Here is a 26997-nt window from a genome sequence, read left to right as displayed (position 1 = left end):
TTTAGTGAACCTCAGGCTTTATTGGGTCTGTATACATAATAAATTTCTACAAGTAAAAAAAAAAGCCAAAAAAGGGTAAAATTATATCTCTGACACAGAAATCTGTGCCATATCATGAACACCATCCTTATCGATGATCCGGACAGTAAAGGAGGGAAGGTTCAGAATAAATCGTTTTTGGATCTGAAAAGACAAAATAATTACAAGTGAATCTGCATTTTATTCACGTAGAGGCTCCATATAGAAATAACTTCTTCCAATTATGACTATGAAAGATGGGGTACAATGGAGTAAAAGGGCATACTGTATACAGTGTTAATCCCCATATTACCACAGCATGGAAGAGACATGTTTTAAAATAGTGGGACCCACCCTTCACACTGCATACTGAGGTTTCCCAGAAAATATTAAAAGCAGCATTACAATTATATGGGGAAAATAAAGAAAGCAGTCAAATGAAAATCTACACTCCCATTTAATCAATAAATCATAGTGATGCAGGCCCAATGAGCCCATGCTGACCATGGCACCCAACCACCTCATCCCAATTGCATGTGTTCACCCTGCATTACCTATCCAAGTGTTTTTTTTTAAATGATACCATTGCACTTGCGTTAACCACTTCCTCTGGCAGCTTATTCCATTTTTCATAATCCATTTCATATGGAAGTTGCCACTCAGGTCCCTTTTAAAACTTTCTCCTCCACCCCTCTATCTCTACCTGACCTGGAGAAAAGACTGCTATTGTCCACCTTATTTATGTCCCTCATGAATTTAAACACCTCTAAGTTTACCCCTAGTTCTCCTGCACTCCAAAGAACAAAGACATGGCAAAGCCTCCCTCTTCCTGTAACTCAGGCCCTCTAGTCCTGACACCATTCTCAAAACTTTCCTGTTTTTTCCCCCAGTTTTTTCCCTGCAATTGTTTCAGTTGAATCCTATAACAGGGCGACCAAAACTGTACACAGTACTCCAAGTGTGGCCTCACCAATGACTTATACAGCTACAACTTTATGCCCTAAACCCCTATACTTAACGCTTTTGACGATGAAGGCCAATGTGCTAACCGACTCTTTCACCACTCTGTTTAACTGAGAAACTACCTTCAACCATCACCCTTTGTTTCTTTCCACTGAGCCAATTTTGAATCCACCTAAGTAGCTCTCCTTCCATTCCACAGCACCTAACTTTCCAGACTAGTCTACCAGGTGGGATTCAAAGGCCTTACTGAAGTCCAAATGCACATCAACTACCCCACCCTCGTATACCTTTTTGGTTCCCACTGCAGACAACCAACAAATTTGTCAAGTACAACTTTCCATGCACAAAGCCATGTTAATTCTTCTAAATCCGTCTCCGCTGGTAGATTCTGCCCCTCAGAATTCCTTCCAGAAATTTGCCCGCTACTGACTGGCCTGTAGTTTCCTGGCTTGTCCTTGCCAGCTTTCCTAAACAACAGAACAACATCAGCCCCCTTCAGGATGCCAGGATGCACACGCCTAAATGAGGGATGTGTTTATCCAGAGCAGTTCATATTTTCAAAACTCAGTAAAAGCCCAGAAGCATCCTTTAATGGAACCCTCTGTACCGAGCAGACCTAATGCTACCTGTTCAGAGAACACCATGTGGAGAAAATTACAAGAACCAAACTGCGTTCTCCTCATTCTTTGATGTCAATGTGTGAAAATATAAACATATGCAGCAAGTTTCAGAACCCCAGAGGTGAACAATGTCTTTATACAAGAACAAATTTTCTTATAGAATTCCATTCAGATTTGGATCTCACCTCTTTTAAGCACTTCTTCAAGAGCTCCACTGCCTCGTCGCGCGTCAGATCTGCAAACACATTGTTTCAATTTTGAAATCTTCTCAAAATAAAAACAAGTCCCCACCCCCTCCCCTTACAAAATTAAATAAAGTCCAGACTAGAAAACAGAAGTTATCTGACTCACAGCTGAACACAGTCCATATGTAAAGCAGGCTTTTTAAACAGAATCGGGCCCACTCAAACTGCAAGATGGAACGAATCAATTAGTTTTTGGAAATCGAAATGCATCAGAACCCGCCTCCTTTTCCTGGTCCGAACCCGGGAAAAAGACAGGCACCTCTTAGATTCAATTTATTACAAACAGGGTAATGAGCTCCATCTGCAGATGCTGGCTACACTTAGTGCACTTCTTTCACCAGCCTCCTGCTGAGCATTAGATTCATCAATGCAAGTGACACGTGCTTTTCACTTCGAAGAGTAAAGACCTGTGCATATTCTTCCATAAGGATACATGATATAGATAATTCCACTTAACACATTGAGAACAATTTTATTCATTGGGTGTTTTAAAAGAAATTCAAGGTTGTTAAACTCTTACAAGCTGTAATTAAAAGTGAAACGAAAGTATTAAAACCATAGCTAGTTAAAAGTCCAGAAATGAAACACATGAATCTAGAATTAATTTGAATTGTCAAAATTTTAAAACTTTGTTAGTAAATACTACTGCAATTACATCTGCACAAGTTCAAATAAAGCTTTTACATTTTACATTTAAAATGCTTCAGAAAGATTGTCCAAATGTACTTTGGAATGTGCAAATGAAGATCAAATTCTAATTATGAAAGGATTACAATGTGTTTAACAGTGTAAAGAAGAAAAAAAAACTTGGCATGAGGATACACTTTTTAAAATATCTTTTGTCTTTTCCTCTCTTCTAAAGATTTTTTTCTGTACATTTTAAATGACAGAAATGCCTATACAGTCTTAGTCTTGGCGATAAAAAAGAATTAAATTACCAAACGATCATTCACAAAAATCAACCATTTTATCATAAATAGGAAAACAACCTAATTTTAAAATTATCTGGTGTATGGAAGATTGACTTCTACCAGCTTTGCACAGCTGGCTTCACTAAATGTACATTGGCTGCTTCAGAGGAAACAATTCACTTCCTTCTGGAAACTGACCTTTGGACTGGAATAAAGTGAACAACTACACCCTGCTCAGCTACTGAGTATTCAAATAGATTAAGTTAACAAAATACCAATAAACTATGAATTAGTGGACTAACCATTTTGCTGAATTAAGGAGTCAGTGCTGACTAAATTAGCATAAGTAAATGACCAAAACAGAATTTGAAAGCTATTGGTGACTGACAGTGGCAAAAAGCAAGTCTGCATGAACAAACAATATATCCACAGATCATTACTGTGGTGTAACCAAGGCTTTTGTACAGAAAATATTTTAAATTCAGTGATGCAAAACAGTTTTAAAAAAGGGTCAGAACATAATGATTTGCACTTATGTAACATGACTACAGTATTTTCTTTAGCACACATGCACCCACCTGGTTTGTAGTATCGGTCTAAGATACTGAGAGTCAGGAAAGCTCCGTATCCATGAGCAGCAAAAGGCGCTTTCGCCAAAGTCGCCAAGTAGTCCAAATAGTAAAGTGCGGGGCCTTCATGTTCATCACAACCAGCTAGAAGCATGTTCACATGGTAGGGTGTCTTTAAAACAAAATGGGAGGAGCGCGATCATCATTCAAAGCAAACCAACTTCGCTCGTGATAAGCAGCACTAAATACATTCCAATTGCATTGCTCACATCCTGATTAGCTATTGGAAAACAAGCAATTGTTTCAGTTTTAGAATTAATATGGCTTCCTAACAAACAAAAAAATATTCAGGAGCACAGCACAACCATAGAAATGATTATGGGAATTGGAGTTACTGCATAAATAAAATCACTGTTGATCTGAATTAAATATTTCAAGTATCACCAACTAAACAGTTAACTGAGCAGCTGTGAGGCTTTGATCCAATCTTTTTTTCATTAACATTCCTTTATGCCAAAGATACTGAAGTACAAGTCATTATGATTTCCCTTAGATTCAATAAACAGAAAATATATTGCTGGTTTCTTATTAATTATTAATTGGAATTTAAGCTTAAGATGTGGTTACAAAACACAAAATTTTATATTACCAGTTTTTCCAGTGGCACTATGCCTCTCTACTGGGTCTAACCTACAGTGAAGCTTGAGAATTACATACATCTTCCATTTAAAACTATTCACTGCTCTTTAAATTGTGCAACCAGAACTTGGTCAAGTGTGACGTGCTTTATGTCTATTCTTCAATATTTAATGAAAAGGGATAAACCTTCAATTTTAAGTTCACCTTTTTAAAAGCGAATGTTGCTAAAGTGGTCCAATGTATTTTAGGCTTGTAAAATGACAAGTGATACAGCTATCATGTACACAGAAAACCTAACCAATCTTATGCATTTCCAATCCACTGCCTTCATGCAGCTGCTATGAATTTGTCCAAAGTGTTTTTTCCCCCCTGCCTTTAGCTGATAACAAATTACTGACAGTAGACAATAGAACAGTGAGACACGAGATAGGGTCTAAGCATATACAAGATTGCAAGTGGCCTAAAAACATTAAATAACCCATTTTCCTTCGCAGAAGAAATCAAACTGGTGATATAGATTTAAAACTAATGGCTTGAGGATCAGAAGGAAGATGAGTAAAACATTTGGTTTTGCACCAGGTGCAGTAGGGACCTCAAACTCACCGCCTTCAATGCTGACAGAGACAGAATCTCAATATATTCAAGCCCTTCCTGAAAGGGTAATTGGTTCTGTGACTAGCAGGGCTGTTAAGCTGGGGATGGAAAGGAGCATTAGGTTGGATAGCAACATGCACAAAAAAATGCAGGAGGAACTCAGGTTCATGGAAATGAATAAACAGTCGGTGTTTCGGGCCAAGACATCGACTGTTTATTCATATCCATAGATGCTGCCCGATCTGCTAAGTTCCTCCAGCATTTTGTGTTTGTTGCTTTGGACTTCTAGCATTAGTTCTTTCAACGAGCATAGCCATGGGCTGAACATCATTTTCCTCTGCTTCATAATTTTTAATAGCGAACTAAGTAAAGTGCAAGTAAACTTACGAGGTGAGTGATGTGTATTTTGTGGAAAACCATGACAGCACCTCAGTTAAAGTGGAATGAGAAGGGGGTTTGCTGAATACCTCACCTATTGAAAATCTATATACATAGGGTACACAAGAGAAACACACAAAATGCTGGAGGAGATCAGGCAGCATCGTTAGAGAATAAGCAGTCAACATTTTGGGCCAAGACCCTTCATCAGGGATACATAGGATCCAGTAAAGGTATAATTCATAGTTCCACAGTCAATGCTTTAATATATCAGATGGGCAATTCGAATAACCACTGCAAGTCCAAAACAAAAGGTCTCCCTCATGTATCCAGATGCACATCACCGTAATTTTAATAAAATAGCTACAAGATGCATCTTATGGGTAGCTTCAGAGATCGCAGAAATTCTGAAATGCTATAAAAAAATCCAGAGATCCTGTTTTTATTTATTTTCTATCATTCTAAAATAATGCTGTGTTAAATTGAAAAAAAAAGCAAGTCCCTGATGCTGAATACTGAGAAGAACGAGGAATTTCCCACTAATTAAGAGATTATACTAAATTCAAGCACCCAAAGAAGTGGAAACTGGAAAGAAAAATACACAGCAAAAGAAATTATGTGAATGATAGTTAACAAATTAACCGTGAAAGTTGAAGACATCAATTATGACTCGAGCAAAGATAGAAAGGGTTGCTGTCATATCCAAATTACATCAGATGATCAATATACAATCATTTAAAGAGAGCTTTTATATAAAAAATGAAGTCACTCAAGGCATTAAAAAGATGTCTGATTAAAAAAATTATTGTGCGTTAATGAAGAAACTGTGTGAAATAACAGAGGCATAATAACTAAGCTAACAGTTAAAGAAACAAACAAGATAAGCAGCATACTCTTGATGGGTTTCTCTGCGACATCTGGTGAAACAAGCTAACAGTTCGGGCAGAAAGCAAGGAAGTACCCCACCGAGCGGTGGAGCAGGAGCGTTAATCTCATATTGGACCTCTTCCAACCCCCAGCAGCCATAATTAAATCTTTAGAAGCTTGCACCAACAGCCGGCACAGTTTGAGGAAGAATAAAATACTGATGAAGGAAGTTACACTGACTGACTTCTTTGACCAATCCCAGCAATCCACTCAAAAGATAGCAGTTCACCCCAACTTAACTAGAATGGTGACGCAACCTCAAAATAAAACCAAGTTACATTAGATCTTTAGTCCCCGTCTTTGTTGAGAAGAATGTAACAAATTGTGGGTTGGAAGTTCAGGAAAAAAAAACCAAAACTGCTATTATACCTTCATATTTACCTTAGAGTATTAAATGCTTTTGCATGTCAGTTTAGCTTTGTTTTAAAAGGCTCAGGAACAAACACTACTAGATGATAACCAAAATCTCTTTCAAGCTTAGTCAGATTTACCCCATTCCTAATGGGAAAACTTGTGGGGCCTAGTGCCACCCACAGAAGCTACCAACAGAGTTAAAACGGCCTTTTATTGAACTTAGAGTCATATACTATTTTTCACTCATGTCTACACCATCAATTCAAATTGTTTTGGTTGAAGAAAAACAAAATGGGTCAACACCCAACACCTTTTGGAAATGGTTAACATCATTTCACATACATGTGAAGAAGCCTATTCTTTGATCTACGGGTGAACGGGACAGGCCAGGTTGTCATTACGGAGAGGTATGTGCGGACAAAATAGTCAAGAGGATTTGAACCCACTGGCCCAGGTTAACAAGCAGCAAGCAACAGATGTGCTTTAGTTGCAATGAGAATTATAAGATACAAGAATGAGAGAAGACTTGCATGCTGCCTTTATTGGCTGAATCTAAATACCTTTTATCATTCAAAATCACACTAATTCTTCCATCATCTCCTGTTTGAAAGATAGTAAAATAGCAAAGTTTCCTACATTTGTTTGAGGGAGGGTCAGTAGAACAGGGTCTTTCATTAGAAAACTACAATTTCATAGCTCACAAGTTAGACTGACCCAAGTCTTCTGTGTGGAATTGTTGGGATTTACCTCTGTTGCAGTGCCTATGTGATACTTACAATAACAGTATGTGCAAGTCCTCAACATACTATAGCAGATTTTCCAACTTCCCTTAAACACCGTTTCCCATGACTCCAGTAGTGAAGGGTAAACTAACACAGATTTCCTATTCTTAAGCTGGGTCAGTTTAGATCTGGCACACAAAAAACAACTTCATTCATTTGAATGGAGAAGAGCAGCCACAAAGTAAGAGAGCAAGTATAAAGTTATTTTGCAGCATTAATCATTTTTAAGTTTAAAGGAACTTAACACAATACTTAATTTTTAGTAGTCTTTGAATGCTTGCAAATGTCAGAGACATTTACAAACATTCATCGTCTTTGATAGTTAATAAGCCTGTGGAGCTGTTTTAACTAGCCATCACAGCAATTCTGTGACAAGGTTTGCTTGTCATGATCGCAAATGCTTTACACTGTGCAAAGGCTCACTGAGGAGCACAACATCTTGGAAGTTCAAGGGAGTTAGTGCCAGGGATTCCACTCTAGGCCAAGAGCAAGTTCAGTGGATAGGCATCTTGGTATAAATTACAGGCCATGGAAATGTTTCAATAAAACAGCCCTCTCTCAAATGATCAGCATAAAACCACAATGAAATTTCACAATGCTGACGAAGATGGAAATGACATGCAGATATATCATATATAAAAGGAAATTAGCCTTTGACCAGTTGAGCTAAGTGGACTAATCATTGCAGCAGTGAGCTTTTTGCTGCCTCCAAATCTAATTCCAATGTTATCTTCCTTCCGAGTCCGTGTACCCTACATTGTGATGAGGCCATAAGGAAAGAATCAGTATTTGTAAACAGTAAACAAAACCGCTTATGATTTCTCTTTCTCTAATTATCTACAATAGTAACTAAGTCATAATTTCTAACAAAATAAGGTAAAGGAAGAAAAATATTGTATCTCTCCCCACTATCCTTCGGTTTTATCAGCAAACTAGAGAAAAAAGCAATAAAGATTCCAGGTCACGTGTACAAGTTACAAAAGCATGAGCACTTACAGGCATCCTTCATTACCAGACTCCAGGCATTAAAAGAGAGAAGAAAAAGCCCCCAAGTCAGGGGTTCCCAAACCCCTTGGTTAATGGTGAAGCTCCTTGGCATAAAAAAGGCTGGAAACCCCTGCCCTAAGTTCAAACAATTTTTTGTGAATTGTTAGGGAATTGGTTATTCCCGGATTCTTTTCCTACAAATTTGAATGAAGTAAAACTGAATGTTTGACATTACAGGTTACTGTTCCTGTAAGTGAAGTATCATTTCCCCCCGGAATTGTACTTAGCTGTATGCTACTCCTAAACAATTAAATGTAAAGCAGCACTGGCCTAGATTGTTCTAAAAGAACACCAGATGGGTCACAGAACTCAGCGTTTATTGCAGTAAACATGAAGCAGATTTCAAAATAGATCTGTTGAATTATTCTGAGAGGTGTTGTAAAACGCTAATAACAAGAGCAAGTTTTCAATTATGCACATCATTGCTACTATGAACACTTCAAGAAATTGTTCATTCATACTTTCAGACAGATCAGATGTTCTGAAATACCATGCATTGTATGCAGATATTTAAGTTTGAGTATTTATAAAGTGCAGGAACAAAATTACTATTGTAGGGTTTACACAGGATTGAATCTAGAAGAACTCCAGTGGATAAACTGGAGCGAGAACTTGGGGTGCAGGAATGCAACTATACAGACTTGGATTCAATGTTTCAGCCAGTTGTGTAGAGAGCTGCCAGCTAAAGGCTTTACACAGGTTAGAACACGTCTGATTTCTGCACCTGAATCCTGTAGCACTAAAGTATGAAATGTGCTGGAGGTCAGATTCTGCCACATTCTACTTCCTGCTTTGCTGCTTGATACAGCACTGAGTCCAAGGGCAGAACTCAAACTTGCTGTGCACTGACGCCAGATGTATTTTGCATCTGGATCCTTGGCTTTATCTTAAGTTGGCATATGCTATGCAAGTCCACTCACAAGAATGGGGTCAGTGGGTTGAATAGAAAAGGCATGTGGAAAAATCTTTCTTTTAATTATGTTTTATGTTTTTGATTAAGTGTCTCCAGTCATGTGTGTTTTAATTGAAGGTTATTTTAATTAACTCACTTTAATAACTGATTTTAAATTATCTTCAGTTATCAGAGACAGATGAAAACACCCTAAAAGGTGAGTCAATTAGAGACCAGTGTTGTCCTGGGATAGGGACTCGTGATCTGCCATGGGCTCGATGCTTATTGCTCTGCCTTTTTGGAACCAGGCCTCCTGTTCAATGGACTCTGGGTTTATGTGGGCCAGGGAATGCAAATTTATGCCACACCACGCACAATTCAGCATATGTTATTAACCTATTCACCATCTTTACAGTAACAAATGTAAAATGTATATACATACAGTATTAAACCACATTATTTAGTACCCCGACAGTTTCTCCCATTACTCATTCTTGCACCAGCTTTTAATTAAAAAGGTTATATTTAATGATTTCCTATGTGCAATTGATTACATGCATCTTGTAATCCTGACACATTATTACTCAGTATATAGCCAAAGAATTAATTTCAGCAATATTCTCCAAAAATAAAACATCTTAAATAATATTTTAATGTATTTCAGAGTAATGGTAAGAGACCAACTTTATTGCCACAAATGAACCTAAAATATGTTAATTCAGATATAATGGAGCCTTTCGAAACAATGGGTGTCTTTTCAGAAGCTTCAATGCTTCCCTCAATTTACAGCATATGGGCCATTCATACCACCCGAAATTAAAGTAATTCTGATTTATCTAATCATCAATATAAATTTGGCAGTGGGGTGCTACTTCCCTATGTAATTCTTCAATTACCAGAACTACGCTAATAGTTAGCTTCTGCTGCAGCTGTAAGCAGTCAAAGAGTCACTGAGTGCCAGAATTTAAAGCACAAGAATTCAATACAAACACCTAAGGGGCAAGCTCAAATTTAATATTAGTTGCTCCAAGGATAAAAATATACAAAAAGCATGTTGCAAAGACTCATAGAAATAATGTGTATTTCTAAGTGCTCAATACATTCTTATAATTTCACTTGCGACTACAAACATTGTTGTTTATTTTGCTATTTAACTTACTAGCTTGACAATTCAGGGGCTCCATGGCAGTGTAGCAGTTGGCGTAACGCTCGAGGCATTGGAGTTCAATTCTCTGTAAGGTGTTTTGTACACCCTCCCTCCCCCCCGTGAATTTTCATTAGGTGCTCCGGTTTCCTCCCACAATCCAAAGACATACAGGGTGGGTTAAATCGGGGCTGTCGAGGGTGCTGGGGTAGCACAACACAGGGTCTAGAAGGGCATATTCTGCGCTGTATCTCTAAATAAAATAATATAAAAACTGCAGAATCAAAAGTTACGTGGGTATGATGGCTCATTCAGCATTTAATACTTAATCTCCAACTTCTGTCTCAAAAATCCCCTGAAAAATCTCAGAATACGCAGAAGCTTTTAGTAATATAGCTCCATATCAGTCATATTTAGGAGCATTAAAAACTGAACATTTCAAATATAGAAACATGGTACAAATTACTTGTACAAACTTCTGTGAGACTTCATGATGCCAAATAAACTTGAACTATTCAATCACCATAATGGTCCATATTCCTTGAAAGCAAATTCCTAGAGTGAATTCTAAGACTGAATGGGTAGCACTTTAAGAGATGCCAATAAAAATACAATACTTTTAAACATTAAATCTTTCTGTGGAAGATTTTCTCTTAAAATTGCAAAAAAAAAAGTCACTTCAAAATGGGTTATGAAATATCAGAATTTAAGCAGTACAGTATATAAGAAAGAGCTAAAGATGATTGAAACACACATCATGAAATGTAGTGTGATGTGGCGACCCACTTCCTAGCGCACTCGAACCGGCTCACAAATAGCCAGCGCGCCGGCACAAAGGCCAGTCCCAAAAGGGCGCCAGGTCTGCTTCACCAACAAAGGGAAAAGCCCGCGGGGGGATTGTGAGTACGTGCCCCTACAGCATCCGCGCCCGGGGAGGGCGGGATCAGGGAGGCTTTAAAGCAAGGCTGTGAAGTTCGAATAAAATCTTTCTTTAACTGCAGTTTACCGACTCGTGTCGTTATTTTAGCGCTGCGCGTAGCACACCGCTACAGTGATACATAAACAAGGACTGGCAAATGTGTTAAGTCAGTGAGTAAGTGATTTATGCCACCTTTTCAAGATTGATTAAAGATGCAAAAACATTGGCAGAGGCAACCCTATAATGTGAACAATCCTGTGTAGAAGGTACCAAAATCATTTGGAAAGGAATTTGACAATTAAACTAAGCAACATACAAAGCAGGATTTGTTTCTTGGCCCTGACTGTACCTCTGATATTGCTGCAGATAAGGAAAGCTGAAAAAATATAGTTGGCAATTCATCTCTACCACATGCAACTATTTTACAGCTGCACTTTTGATATCTGATTATTCAGATGCAAAGGCTATTCAGTGTATGAAGCCATTCAGCGATCAGAATTTACTCAAGATCAGGATCAGTTTGAAAGTGATCACAGAAAAGAGGCATTAATGTGGCATTATCATTGCATCAAATGAATGTGGAATACACTCCAGAGATGAAATATGACTTGAATTTTCTTTTAAAATCATTCTAACCGCTGAACGAACCCCTCCAATTTTAAGCATCCTTAGGGTTAAATAACATCAGAGGATAAAAATACCTCATTAATTCAAATGAACATTTTCATTAAGTTCGCAGGACTTAAATAGACACGAATATCAAATATAATTGGTGCAAATCTTTTCTAAAAACCCACATTATCAATGACAGCAATTCCACTTCTTTGTACAACATAGCAGCACGTAGATTGTACTGCTATGAGTTGTGAGGGTGCCGAGTGTCTGACTGGGGAAAAGAGAACCACTGGAGCTAAGAAAGAATAAAGGTCTAGCTTGTAACTGACGACAAGTGCCTGGGATTCAAGAAACTTATTTCAAGGCTAGGATTTAGTAGAGTTGTGTGATGGGAATTAGCTGAATTATCAAAATATGAGTGACATCTTACACAGATTTGAAATATAAAACACAGAACAGTAAAGCACAGGAACAGGCCTTTCAGCTCGCGAATACAGGATATAACATTATAATTTTATTGTCCAAAGGAAGTCTATGCTGATCACTTCTGGGAAACCTGTTTTAATTTCTCCTGTAATTCTACAAAAGAAACAGTGAACAGAGAATAAGGTCAGCCTCATCTGACTGTCGCAGAAATTATGTCATTTCACAAGGCATCATCTCAGGAAACGCTCAGTCAAATCTTCAGAGTGAGATGTCCCAGAAACTATCGTTTTATGTTTCACTTTGGGAGAAGACATTTATCAAATCACATAATACCGAAGCAATTGAGCTGTAGCCAACAAAATGGAACAAACCACTGTAATTAATTTTTAGAACAAGCTATTTTTATTTTTTGTTATTTTAATTAAAAACACCTTCCAATAGCCAAATTACATTGCACCAGAAATCAGTCTCCCAGCTTTAAGTAGATTTTATCACTGTTAGTTATATCCTGAAACAAAGTGCTTAATATTACAGTACTGCACAAAATCTATGTACACACACACACAATATATATGCATGCACATACACAAAAACACATGTAAAACACGTGTCGAAGATTGCTGCACAATTGTCAATGTGGAGCAGACAGCAAGTTTGTAAATCTGGCAGAAGCGAAGGATGTTGGGAATGGTGAGGGGGAGCACTGCAGGAGTGGGTGTGGGACAGGTGGCCGAGAATGAGTGCCAGGGTAGGGGCTGGCGGGGGTGCAGACGCACCCACCCAATTCCAAACAATTGGTTTATTGATTACAGAATATTTACCTGGTGCTTTCCACTCCGTGATTCCCCCTTGCCCTGCTGCCTTCCGACTCTCAGTCCACAACAGAGACCCATATCAAAACCAGGGTCATCATCACTCAAAAATGTCATGTTTTTTTTTGCAGCAGTACAATTACTACAGTACTGTGCAAAAGTTTAATGGTCTTTCTGCAGTAACAGTTTGTGGCTCAGTATCAGGAAAAAAGATTTTTCATCTAATTTTTTTTGCATTAAATGTTACTTTCCCCAGAATGCAAACAATAATGATAATCACATGATGTTGTTAATTGTTTCTACTCTCTCCACAGATGCTGCCTGACATATTGAATATAACCTGCAGATCCAGCTTTAATTTCAGATTTCCAAATTTTCTAGATCTTTTGGTTTTAATAATTATGTGGAACACTAACTTCCCAAGTGCTACCATTAAATAGGTTTAACTTTTCTAAGGAGTATGCAGGATCTGTCCATGTTCTGGTGTCTAAAAGCGATCTAGCCAATTACTATGACATGATTTATCCACAGTTTCAAAAACACATTAGTGCAGCAGATGGCTGAGATTAGGATTTTAACAGGACTTGTATCTGTTTAAGTGCTCTGCCACCAACTCAGCCATTCACAGTCTGCAATTTGGCAATTTCTCAATAGCACTCTCATGTTCAAATAATCATTGACAAACACTAGGTTTTTTTTAATGATTTGGCCTAAAGCTTTCTGGTCAGCTGCTGGTTATCTCAATGTTTTGTTCAGTTTAGGAATTACATAGAGGATTTGCTATTTATTTATATTTGCATTTGCACAGTTTTGCTTACAGTTTACAGTCACTGTTCTATAGATTTATTAAGTATGCCTGCAGAAAAAGAATCTCAGAGTTGTATATGGTGATATACCACATACTCTGATAATAAATTTTACAAGAGCTTGAACTCACGTTAATTAAAGGAGCCAATCGTTTAGCTGGATGTTTAAAAAGAAAAATTTGCTAATTTCTAGATATAATAACCATGTTCCAATTAAATAATAGCAGCCGGCCGGTGGTGTAGTGGCGCGGGCACCGGACTTCCAGGCAAGTGGTCCTGGGTTCAAATCTGGCCAGCTCTTTGCATGTTTTTCATCTGTGCCAGGGTGAGCATTGAGCTAGTAACTCAACCTTGTAAAAACAGACAAATGCTAAGGAAACAGCAAAAAATGCTGCCCCATAAGCCACAAGGCATGGAGAGGAACAACAGCAATACAAATACTAAACTCAGCTGTACGCCATTGTGGGAAGTCTGGAATGCAACTGGTGACAGAATGTCCAGAAGAGAGCTAGTTAACTGGATTATCAGCAACTCAAACGGTACCCAAGTAAAAACTATTTCCCTTAGATCTGATTTTATGGAAAATTAATTTATTACTTAAGAGTCTCAACAGTCCTGATGAAGGGTCTCGGCCCAAAATGTCACTGTTTACTCTTTTCCTGGCCTGCTGCGTTCTTCCAGCACTTTGTGTGGTTATTATTTACTTGACCAGTACAACATTTCTTGAAACATTATGTTATGCTTAAATTGCGTTGTGTGTGGTGATTTATCTTCTGCATAGCAATAAGCATTAATTGAATGCTGCCTAAATAAAAAGAAAACTTTTCTCAGATTTCCTGAAAGGAAATATCACATGTTCAGGCTAGGTTACATGCTGAGGCTTTGGGCATGTTCTAATGTTACCATTAATCAATATAACAAAACTAATACTAACATGATCTAAACCATAGGTCTATTAGCTGGAAGATTGACACACGTTTGAACTGAGAAACATAATTTAAACGAGCTGAGACTTGTTTAATGTGATGTCACTATTTTACCATTCAGGATTCAATGTGCGTTCATCCACGCAAGACTGCCATTCTACCAATGGCGAAATACCTGGATTATGTTAATCTATTTTTAATAAGAAGGGGAATATCTGAATCATATTTGCCCACTGATTTCGCCCACCTCACTTTCATTCGGACAGCAATCTGTAAATAGGTTCCACACAAAATACCTGTTCATCAATGATCCAAGCTAACATGTTCTCACATTAACTTATTCCAAAACTAGGACAAAAATATTAAATCTTATATTATAATCTCCAATCACATTTGAGACTCCTGAGGTTAACACCCTGTCAAACACACTAAGCATCATGAATTTTATCACTCATGGGGGCGGAGTCAGATTAATAATTGCAGCTGGTTGTGCTGTCTAGAATCCAGGATAGGCAGCAACTACAGCTCTGGGACATAAATGCTATTCCATCTTTTAGCTCACTCTAAACACATTCTTCCATTGAGATCACAATTCCAATCCACCAGGGAAAATTAAACAGCTGGCTAACTAAAGAACGTTAGGTGTCAAGGGAGGGCAAGGTTCAGTGCCAATACAACATCATCAATTATGGATAATTTAATTGGGATGTTTTGCCCACCCTTCTGTGCAAAGTGCAATGGGGGGCTGATGAGACTAGCTGATTAGATGTCTGTCACTGATCATGTGATTAGCAACATATGGCACAGGTAAATGCTGTGAATGGTTTGAGCTCCCTTGCTGGAGCATGGTAATTGTGACTTGTTACAAGTGATTAAAATAAATTCTATAATAAGGTAATTAACAAGATTTTGGTTAGTGGAGGTCGTGAGGTGCAGCTGAAGTCCCCAGTGTTTGATCCCCGCAGCCTCCATGCCTGGACTTGCCCAACAGCCTGCCTACTCCAGATGGACTACACAACAGGGAGACCACTGGCACGGACAGATGTGTTTTCCTTGAAGGGTTGGGAGTGGAGTGGAGTGGGATGGGCTTGGGGGGTGGGGTGCGGGTGCGGGGGGAGAGTAAAGAGAAACGTGTCTTTTGCTAAAATACTTACCCAGGCAGATGCATTAAAGCCAGAGCTGAACTCCATAGTAATAGTTTCAGACAGAATATTCCAAAAGGGTTAATAAACATTTTGAATTTACAAAGTCTAATTTAAGCACGATGCAGAGGAGGCTTTTTTTACCTTTTGTTTTCATTAGCCCAACCCACAGCTGAAACCTGTACAGTAGCTTTTACATACGACCTAATTAACCCACTCGAATCCACTAGGAATTGAAAACACCAATGAAAACCCACACTGAAGAACCTGAAAATATTGGTATGACACTGCACAATGGATAGATTTCTGTATCTTATGCAACTGTACCACTGACAGTTTATTTTGGCTCTCCAGAGGACAGAATCCCCTGGGATGAAAAGACAAGACTACATGGGCAAGATACACATTTTCAAATAATGAAGCCAAGACTAATCTGTATTACCTTGGCCACAAAAGGACAATTTAGGGAGTAATGAATGATAACAGAATGCAGTAAATGCTCACAACCACAAATATATCAACAACAGCTAAACAGCTACAGATATACACATTTTTAAAAGTTTTACTGACAAACTAGCTATGGAAAACTGTGCTAACAACAAGGTGGATACCCTGTTTCATGAGGGCCTGTAAAATGAAATAAGTATTAATATCTTCAAGTTTAAAAAAAACATACTCCAAATTGACAAAATAAATTTGCAAATATGATACCATAGATTTATTAATACTATTTCTTAGTCAAACCCCAGGACAATATATGCTTGAGAAGGACATCTTATAAATCTGCCCTCATTGATTTTTCCTCAGAAAAGATATATCATGATAATAACAATAATAATACATGGGATGCTCTGGGGAAACAAACACTAATGATATTTGAACTCTTGTATTGGGTACTGTAAATTTGAGCTATCCCAGTTATGTTATGATATTATGGGTAAATAACATTACTCTAGTGAATTCCCATAGGTTCACATTTTATAACAAAATGGAAGTTACTCAAAGGGGCTAATTAACTATAGGACAGAAACAGGTTAAAAAAAAAACTTAATATTGAATGCAATCCAAATTAGTTACGTGTGTTACCTACTCAATTTAAAGAGATGGCATGGTAGCATAGTGGTTAGCACAAAGCTTTACAGGACAGGAGACCGGGGTTCAATTCGCGTCACTGTCTATAAGGAGTTTTCCCCGTGACCGCGTAGGTTTCCTTCCACAGTCCAAAAACGTACCAGTTGGTAGGTTAATTGGTCATTGTAAATTGTCCTGTGATTAAGCTCAGATTAAATTGGGGGATTGCTGGGTGGCCTGCACTGCACCTCAAGAAATAAATAAAAAAAACAAGATCTCAGGAAAAGTTTATTACTCAAGGGGAAAATGATCAGGTTTAAAGGCTCAATTATGCACTGTATCAATATACAAAACCAAATCTTTAAAATTATGCACTTAACTCCTTTCTAAAAAGGAAGAATTTGGACTTTTACTATAGTTTTTAGTAGCTATGTTCAGCTTACTTACCCGGCTGCGGAGGTACTCTGCTAAGTTTTTACGAGTAAAGTTAGCAGCTGCCGTAGGAGACAATTCATAACCTAAGATGAAACAAGGATGAAAGGTCACCAAATTTTATCTATAAACTGATATTTAATTCTGAACAAAACTGCACCTTTTCCTTTCTCATATTAATACTGCACTCCTTGCTAAATTTTCAAAAACAGCTAGTGAAATAGTTGATGCATTGGTTTTAACCTCCAAAATTCCCTGGACAAGGGGAAGGTCCTGTTAGATTAATAAATAATAATGTAATTCCTTTATTCAGAAAGTCCATAAGATTAACATCTGTCATTGAGAAACAGTCAGAAGTCATTGTTAAGATTATCTAACAGGTTACTTTAGCAAATTAAGGTAATTCGACAATATATTTTACTGATTGGGAAATGATGTTTAACCAACTTACACAAGTTTTTTGAAGTAACGGGTTGTGGATAAGGAAAAGAAAAGGATGAAATATACTTGATATTTCCAAAGGCATTTGATGTGCTGTATCAAAGTCTACTGTAGAAAATGATAGCTCAACATGTAGAAGGTTATATATTGGTACGGATGGAAAACAGGCTGGCTAACAGGAAAGAGAATAGGGATAAATAGTCTTTTCCTAGTTTAGAAGATGTAGCAAAATGGCATGGGACAGAGGTCAGTACTGGCAACTCTTTTTTTGTTTACAATTGATTTAAATGATTTGGATGAAGGCAACACAAACGTTTGGGTGCTAAATTTGCTGATATCACCTTGGTAGTAAAGCTGGTTGTTAACAGGATGCATGAAAGCTGCAAAACTATATAAAGAGATTAAGTAAATAGCTAAAGATCTGGCAAATGCATCACAAGTTTGAAAACTATGAATATGTCAATTCTTAAAATAGAATTGGATGCATTTTTGATAAGCAGGTGAAAGATTACCAGGGAGGCAGGCATGAGGGGTTGAGATTACAATTGGTCATCTTATTGAAAGCTCGTGGGGTCAAGTCCTGCTCTTAATTTGTATGTTCTGTATGGTGGTATATCATAGACAACATTCCTACAGTGAAAGAAGTGTTACACAATGTTATTCATCTATATAATACATACTGACTGATATGGTGAAGAAAGAATTGTCTGCTTAACTAAACACTGAAGAAAGTTGTGGTTCACATCCAACTATAGCAGTTGTCCATCATTTAGGCTGACAGCCTAGAAAGACTTCAATGCCATACTCCTTTATATGCTTACTGGCAAATCTTTACTACCGGTATTTAAAGTGAGAGAGAATATGGTAGCTTGGATTGGCTGCTTGTTTATAGGGACTGGAAGTTAAGTCGCAAGCATTTTGTCATCAGTCAAGGTGACATCATCAGTGCATAATTGAGTGTCGTTTTTGCAGGTTATTTGTGTTTATATTGGTCCGACTCGTTGTTCTCATTGGTTGCCTGTCAAGCTGGGCCACTATAAATGCAAACACTAGGCAGAAACAACACTCAAATGCACACTGATGATGTCACCTCAACTCGTGATGAAACACTTACGACCTAACCTCCAGGCTTGTCGAACAACTCTACAAGCAAATCTCTACTATTCTAAAATCAAACTTTTTTGACTGTGCCTCATCAGATATTTGCAAAAATAAATTCAAAATGTACATTTTAGAATTTATCCTGTCCTGTTCTTTTTGATGAAATGTACTTTTCCCCGATCCACAAACTGTTTTCCTCCCACACCCACAGAATTGCTGTTTTAGAGCTTCCACAGAACACCACACTTAGCCAACTGCTGCTTTTCATGAAAGATGAACCCCAAGATGTGGACAAGATATTAAACTTGCATTTCATGTCGTTTCAAGTGGAAATAAGAGTCCCGTGGAACTATTCATAGAAACGTAGTATCCTGGTCAACAGTCCTTTTCACAAAACTACCGAAAGCAAAGGAGCATTGCTCAGATCTAGAGCTAAACCCACGGGATGTGTGGAAGTTATTTGGCCAAGTGTAATAAGCAGAATTCATACGAACTTCATCAGCATACAATATTCTTCCCCACAACTTGAGATGACTGTTTCTATCAAGGTGATATCAAGATATCAAGGTGCTTTGAAAGTGCTCCAGAAGTACTCAGCTTTCATGGAAAAAAAACTACCCAACAGTGTGGGGAGAAGGGAAAATTAGTGGTAAGGCAATGAAAGCTTCACACCAGTATTGTTGAGGAAAATGTGTACTAATTTTAATTCTATAAATATTTGGCAAGGCAAAGCTGATATTAAAATAAAGATGCGCAAGTATAAAGATGAAAATATCAGATTTTTTTTCAGAAAACAAAATACATAGGAAATTAGAGAGATTGACCTGCCCAATGTGAAAAGGTAAATGTACAGTATAGCCAACATTTTAATCAAAGTGGTCAAAGACATATATCCAGAGCTACACATTTATACCAAATGAGGAAGTAGTAGCCAGAAATACGAATTGAGAAGGCATCAACGCTACTGGTTCTTTGGAAAGGTACTCCACTGAAGTAACAAGCCACTCTTCCAACAAAGAAGTGAGCGCTGGGATGACTTTGTGTAAAGAAATGCTGTCAGCAAAATATCAATAGTTGCTGTAAGTATAAATTCTCTAAAGCCCTGAAAAGCTTACAATCTTTTACAGAAATGAAGGCTGTCATTCAAGAAAGTAAATGCGCAAATATGATGGAGTGCCAATGACAAAATAGAATTTAATTCAAGGCTAGGCTACTTTTCTATTGATAATGAAAGTCGACAGAGCAACTTGTCATTAAATCATTGATATCAGCCAAGACGATGGTAGTCCATATAGTCCACAAAAATTAGAAATGCTACCGGTATTTTAAAAAAATTGGAAAAAGCAGATGATAGCCCAAAGCCACAAACAGAATGCAAATTTCTCAATATTTCCTAAAATTTGAAAAGATGCAAAGTGATAGCTTATCTGCAGTTAGTCAAGTTTATTGTCATTTAACTATACACATGTATATCATGTATGTGGAAACAAGACGTTTCTCCGAACCACGGTGTAAAGAACTGTATTACACAAAATACACAATAACTTATGATGGCAAGGATAAAAATCTACAGATGAATCACACAGAAATAACAAACTAAAGTGCATTAATATTAAATATTGTACGGCACAGAACTGATTAACCAATGACACTTCGAAAATGATGCAGCAGGGAGTTCAGAAGCCTAATGGCCTGGGGGAAGAAACTGTTTCTCAGCTTGACTGTTCTTGTTTTTTCACTTTGTAGTCTCCTGCCTGATGGTAGAAAGTCAAAGAAGATGATGGAAGGATCCTTAATAATACTAAGGGCCCTGCTTTATACCTGACCAGTTAAGATAAAGAACTTGAAGTGAACAGAAGATAGAAGAACCAGCCCTGATGTGCAAATGCAATTGCCACTACCTAGTCTAAAAACTGATGCTTATGCTAAATTGAGTGGAAACTCTATGTATTAAAAAAAGCAATTTGAAAAAGTTCACCTATGCAGCAATGTAACAAATGAAGCTCTTAACCAAGCAGATTAATTTATAATTGTATTTCAAATTTCTTTACAACAATCAATAATAATCAAGCCAAGAAAGTATATGAACTTTTGATAGGTTACTGAACATTTCACTTATTGAAACAAATTTCTTGGCTGGCTGGATTTGCTCCAATTTCAATCCCAGCACATGAAAGCAATTTCGAAGTGAATATAGAGCTAAACAGAAACTGAATCTCTTAACTGCTATGGTGTTGTAATAAATAATTAAATGAGGGCATTATTACACCAGAGCTTTGCTTAACTGAGCAAATTCCACCACTGACACATCTGCGGAGTGCTGCCGCGGGAAAGCAGCATCCATCATCAGGGACCCCCACCACCCAGGTCATGCTCTCATCAGGAAGATACAGGAGCCTCAGGAGTCTCACCACCAGGTTCAGGAACAGCTATTACCCCTCCACCATCGGGCTCCTGAACCAGAGGAACAACTTCACGCAACCTCACATGCTCCATCATTGAACTGTTCCCACAACCTATGGACTCACTAGTTCATGTCCTCGCTATTTATTATTATTTCTTCCGCATTTGCACAGTTGCCTTTTACTCACTGGTTGCAGTCTTGCATTGATTCTATTATGATGCTTGGATTTATTGAGTACACCCGCAAGAAAATGAATCTCAGGGTTGTATATGGTAACATAAATGTACTTTGATAATAAATTTACTTTGAATGTTAGATTTTAATGCCACAATTAGAACAACATAAAAAATATCTCCAGTTATTCATTATGAAAAAAAATTACGTACTATTGAAGCAAAGTTAAGGCATAAAACATTTTAAAAAAGCACTCGTGTGTCACCCCACATGAACAGGTTAGGATTGTATGTGGGTGCGCCAGTGAACAACAGTCACGTCCTGCAAATGCTTCACGAAACTACTACTTTTACTTCTGTCAAATAGGATTCTGTACACATCAGACTTCCAATATAACTCGGAGTCCTGCCATGTGCAGAAGTTCGCTGATGACACGGCCATAGTGGGGTGTGTCAGGAATGGACAGGAGGAGGAGTATAGGAAACTGATACAGGACTTTGTGAGATGGTGCAACTCAAACTACCTGCGTCTCAATATCACCAAGACCAAGGAGATGGTGGTGGACTTTAGGAGATCTAGGCCTCATATGGAGCCAGTGATCATTAATGGAGAATGTGTGGAGCAGGTTAAGAACTACAAGTATCTGGGAGTACAGTTAGACGAGAAGCTAGACTGGACTGCCAACACAGATGCCTTGTGCAGGAAGGCACAGAGTCGACTGTACTTCCTAAGAAGGTTGGCGTCATTCAATGTCTGTAGTGAGATGCTGAAGATGTTCTATAGGTCAGTTGTGGAGAGCACCCTCTTCTTTGTGGTGGCGTGTTGGGGAGGAAGCATTAAGAAGAGGGACGCCTCACGTCTTAATAAGCTGGTAAGGAAGGCGGGCTCTGTCGTGGGCAAAGTACTGGAGAGTTTAACATCGGTAGCTGAGCGAAGGGCGCTGAGTAGGCTACGGTCAATTATGGATAACTCTGAACATCCTCTACATAGCACCATCCAGAGACAGAGAAGCAGTTTCAGCGACAGGTTACTATCGATGCAATGCTCCTCAGACAGGACGAAGAGGTCAATACTCCCCAATGCCATTAGGCTTTACAATTCTACCGCCAGGACTTAAGAACTTTTTAAAAGCTATTATTAATGCTTTTTGAGATGGTGATTTAGATGCATATCATATTTTTTTTACTGAGTTAAGTATTGTATGTAAGTAGTTTTGCTACAACAAGTGTATGGGACATTGGAAAAAAAAGTTGAATTTCCCCATGGGGATGAATAAAGTATCTATCTATCTATCTACTAAGTTGCATGCGATTCAAACCCGTGATTTATATTTTGATGGTGTGCTCTTTGGGCTGATTGAAAGATCTGCGCTTCGTTGCCTCTGAGGGAGATCAATGAAGTTGGAAGCAGAATGCGTGGCCTGGAAGTCTGGACATGGGGTGTGAGCCCGTGATCTACTCCATTGCTTCTCTCCAATTGAGGCATCGAGCAAAACTGAGGTTGACAAAGATGAGCGCAGAGGACAGGCATGTGTTCGGCATCGTCTACCCATTTTTCCTTTTACCTCTGCCTCCCATGAGCTGCTGCCAGAGGGAAAGTGCAGGAGTCTTGTGTTCCACGTTGCACAGATTGACTGGCGATCCCTGTGGCTGTGCAGACTTTGAGGTTCATGTTGCACAGCCTTTGAGGTTCATGTTGCACAGCCTTCGAGGTTCATGTTGCACAGCCTTTGAGGTTCATGTTTCTGGTTACTCTTTTCTGCTTGCTTTTTTGAGTGGTTTGACTGGGACGATCAATATGGACTGGGGCGTCTCAGTGAAGACGGGTTCTGTGGCCTGCAGTCGGCTAGCGGCACAGAGCTGAACTGAACTACACTGAATATTCCTGGTTCGATGTTTGATATCCTATGAGTTGTTCGCTCACTTTTTGCCATTTGCGCAATTTGTTCTTTTTTCCGCGCGTTGAGTGTTTAATGCTTTCTTTGAACAGGTTCTATGGTGTTTCTTTGGTTCATGGCCGCCTGCAAGGAGGACGAATCTCAGAGCTGTATCTGTATACATACCTAGACATTAAAGTACTCTGAATCTTCGATTTTCTGTAATACAAAGACACATCATCTCCATGTTTTAAGAAATTACTTGGAAAAAATTGCGTTATTCGTATCTGTATTTCTCCCACAAACTCAAGAGTAAATTTTATTCCATCTTGGGTGGTAATGTACGAATTCTGTATGAGTAAATTTCTGTTACCTGAACAACTTGTAAAACATGACTCAACAATATAATATTGGCCTTGGCTTTCATGATATTAAAGTACAAAATGTTTAAATATCGACGGGTGTCAATACATTATTTATTGAGACACAGCACGTAGTAGGCCCTTCAAGCTACGCCACCCAGCAATCCCCTGATTTAACCCTAGCCTAACCATGGGACAATTTACAAAGACCAATGCACGTCCTCGGACTGTGCACCCAGAGAAAAAGCATGCGGTCATGGGGAGAACGTATAAACTCCTTACAGGCAGCGGAGGGAATTGAACCCGGGTCACTGATGCAGTAAAACGTTGTGCTAACCACTAGGCTACATTGCCACCCTGCATTATTTACACAAGATGACAATTCCAAGATAGTCGTCAGCAAGCGCAACTTCAGCGAACAAAGGTTTGCAATGAGACACAAACTTTAAATATGTAGCTCAGGTAGTTATTATTGTCACCTAAGAATATGAACTCCTGAGAAATGGGCACCAGTTGATGTAACTAAGCTATCAAGCCAGATGCAAAAGAAGTTTGAGAAATTTTTAAAAGTGCAACATAAAGTATTTGAAAAAATAACAGCCAACCAATTGAATCAAACAATACTGCAACACAACATTGCCTGGGACATTTAAGCTATTGATCAGTCTGTTCCCTTGTAAAGTTTGCTCTAAGTCATGTTGGGTGGTGGGGAGGAGGTACACCTCTGCAAAAGATGCAAAGCGCTCCTTCCCTCCCTTGGGAAAGGTGTAGGACCTGCTTAGCGCCCCCCAACTCGAATCAGGGTGACATGAAGCCACAGGAGCAGTGGTGGATGGTCATACGAGCAGCTGGTGCAAGTCCAGGTTATGTGACCATAATGCCAGACAATCTCTGAAGCATATTGATAATGGCTGTGGTCACCCATCTTATAAAGATACCCTCAGGAGGCAACGGCAAACCACTTCTGTAGAAAAATGTGCCAAAAAAAAATCATGATTTGGAAAGACTATGATCGCATACGTTATATGACATGGCGCCCAACGAACGAAGAACCAAGGCTCCACGGTAGCCTTAAAGTTCCAATTCAAGGGTTGCCCTAGACGAAGAGAATACTAACAAAAGGTGCCTCTTGATAAACATTTCAGTCACTTTCTCAAAGCAAGTACATAAATGCTATCAATTTTAAAAACTAAGCAGCATTTTAAATTAGGCTCGGAGCATAAATGATGAAATGAGAAACAATTACCTACCATTTCGCATTTTGTAAAGCTGTACATTTTTCTGAATGTATTCTGCAAATTGGACAGTGTCTCCAGCTTCTCCAACACACAACAATAAGATCTTCTCACTCAGTTTAAACATTTTATCATAATCTAAATGAAGTAACAGAAATCACAAGGCATTAATGAACATTAGAATCACTTAGCTAACTGAAATAAAATCTACAAATGTTCAGAAGAACTGAACATTTCACTCAAAAATAATACAATATCCATTGAGAGGACAATGTGACTTCATAAACTAAATATCAGCAAAACTAGTTAAGCAGGTAGTTTATGCCATTTGACATGCACACTTCAAAAACTCTGTTCAAAATCAGCAGACATTTCAAACTCAGAAGATGGAAAAAAAAATCTAGGTTTCAATTTTGAAAGGATTGCCCAAACTTGAGAAAGTGCTATCACTGTACGTTAAGATGTACTTATTAATGAAATTGGATAGAAGTACTGAAACATCCAACAATAAATGCCTCATATTTTTACACTGAAGTTAAGAATCCAGTGAGGGACTTGAATTTTAACAGAGGCAAAAACAAAATTACAAAGTTAAACAATTATTAATTCTCTCTTTCATGCTGGAATGGAAGCATTTAAAGCCTTTATTGTATAGCTTCAATAAAATGTCTCCATTTTGTCTCTTCAAAACTGGCAGTTCAACCTTACCAGCCATTTTTTCACTTTCACTTTCCTTAGTAGCGCCGAGAACAGAAGCAAGACCTTCAAGAACACACCAAAAGGTATGTGGAAGGTGATGGCTGGGCACAAATATTGTGGATCAGTAGAATTAATTAGGCTCTCTAGTTAGCGTTTGTGTATCACATTAATTACAGAAAACTCTATGCATCAAATTTGTACTTACATTGGAACCTCAGATAGCACCTTAAAATGCAACTTAAAAAACACTAGTTATCAAACTCCCAAAGGCATTACTTTCAGTGCTCTTATGGCTTATTAGAGAAATGTTTTAGATGTCCACAAGAGTATTTCTAAAAGCCTGTTATCTTTAAAATGCTCTGCTGTATTTGGGGAATGATGTATTAAGTACAATTATTTTAGCACTTATGAACAATTTTTGACAGCATCAGCAGGGGCTAATTTCATATAACCTTCAGAAAAAGAATCAAATTCATTGTTCCATAGTGCAACATTTTACAAAACAGGCTATACAGAGTATATATACAGACTCTATACAGAGTAATGTAAAAATCTGACAGATTAATGGCACTGTGACAACAGAACACTGCCAACTGCAAGTAGGGTGCTAATCTAATTTGTGTCAATATTCTCAGTTACTGAATTTACTTTGTTTTCTTTTTTAACGAATGAAAACACTAAATATATTACATCAGATGAATCAAAATCAAGTCATTTGTACAAACCTAGAAATCCTTTGGAAAAGTCCACGGGAATCTAACCTCACTAGAATCAATTCTACCAGTAATTAATTTATCTACTATATCAACCAAATAAAGAAATTTACCCATTAAGGTGCTGGGAACAGATTTCCATAATTATTTGCGTTAAAAAAAAGCTTTGCACATTACTTAAAGATTTATAAAGCTGGCCAGTTTCTCTGCTGTACCTTTTGGCCCACAGCATCCATTCTGACGTTTTAATCCCATTTGCCCTCAATAAGATTGTATCCTTCAATTTGAGTGACTGTATAATGCCCTTTGAATGCAGCAATTGCATCTGATCCCACTACCTTCCCAACCGGGCAGTCCAAGATGTCAGCTCCGGTTTATAACGGCTTTCGGCTGCGAAGCACGCGGAAAAAATGATCAAGGAGTATTGATGCATTACTTGGAGTAGTGCTATCACGGTTACAGTTAGCACCCCGAAGCCCTAGTTTCCCGCGGGTAGCTGATCAGGCTAAGGCCCAGATGCTACATTGTGCCGACTACCCCTTACCGTGCTTCATGGCGATGATGCTGCTGGCAGCCACCGTATCAGACGCCACCAGGACGAAGTCCCTGCCCTGAATACCGATCAAGTACTCCATCACGGGGCCCGCTCACTGAGAGTCCGTGGATTAAAGTGAAAAACCGAGGACCGCCGGCCCTGTGAGACAGCAATTCGCACTCTCGCTCACTGCCGGCGCACCTCAACGACGTCACGCGCAGCGCA

At 38.4% G+C, this 26997-nt stretch overlaps 1 protein-coding gene across 1 annotated transcript; it reads right to left on the bottom strand.

Annotated features, from left to right (window-relative positions):
• On the bottom strand, positions 1 to 26997 carry psmb2 (proteasome 20S subunit beta 2). The gene is made up of 6 exons (XM_073034527.1): positions 26782 to 26997; positions 24841 to 24963; positions 17248 to 17318; positions 3336 to 3498; positions 1787 to 1836; positions 1 to 183 (listed from the first exon to the last, which is right to left on the bottom strand). The coding sequence occupies exons 1-6, from the start codon at positions 26870 to 26872 to the stop codon at positions 82 to 84; spliced, it is 600 nt and encodes a 199-aa protein (XP_072890628.1). The 5' UTR covers positions 26873 to 26997; the 3' UTR covers positions 1 to 81.

The sequence above is a fragment of the Hemitrygon akajei genome, chromosome 32, assembly GCF_048418815.1.
Source record: "Hemitrygon akajei chromosome 32, sHemAka1.3, whole genome shotgun sequence".
Classification (NCBI taxonomy): domain Eukaryota; kingdom Metazoa; phylum Chordata; class Chondrichthyes; order Myliobatiformes; family Dasyatidae; genus Hemitrygon; species Hemitrygon akajei.
This window is presented reverse-complemented; position numbering and strand designations above follow the sequence as displayed.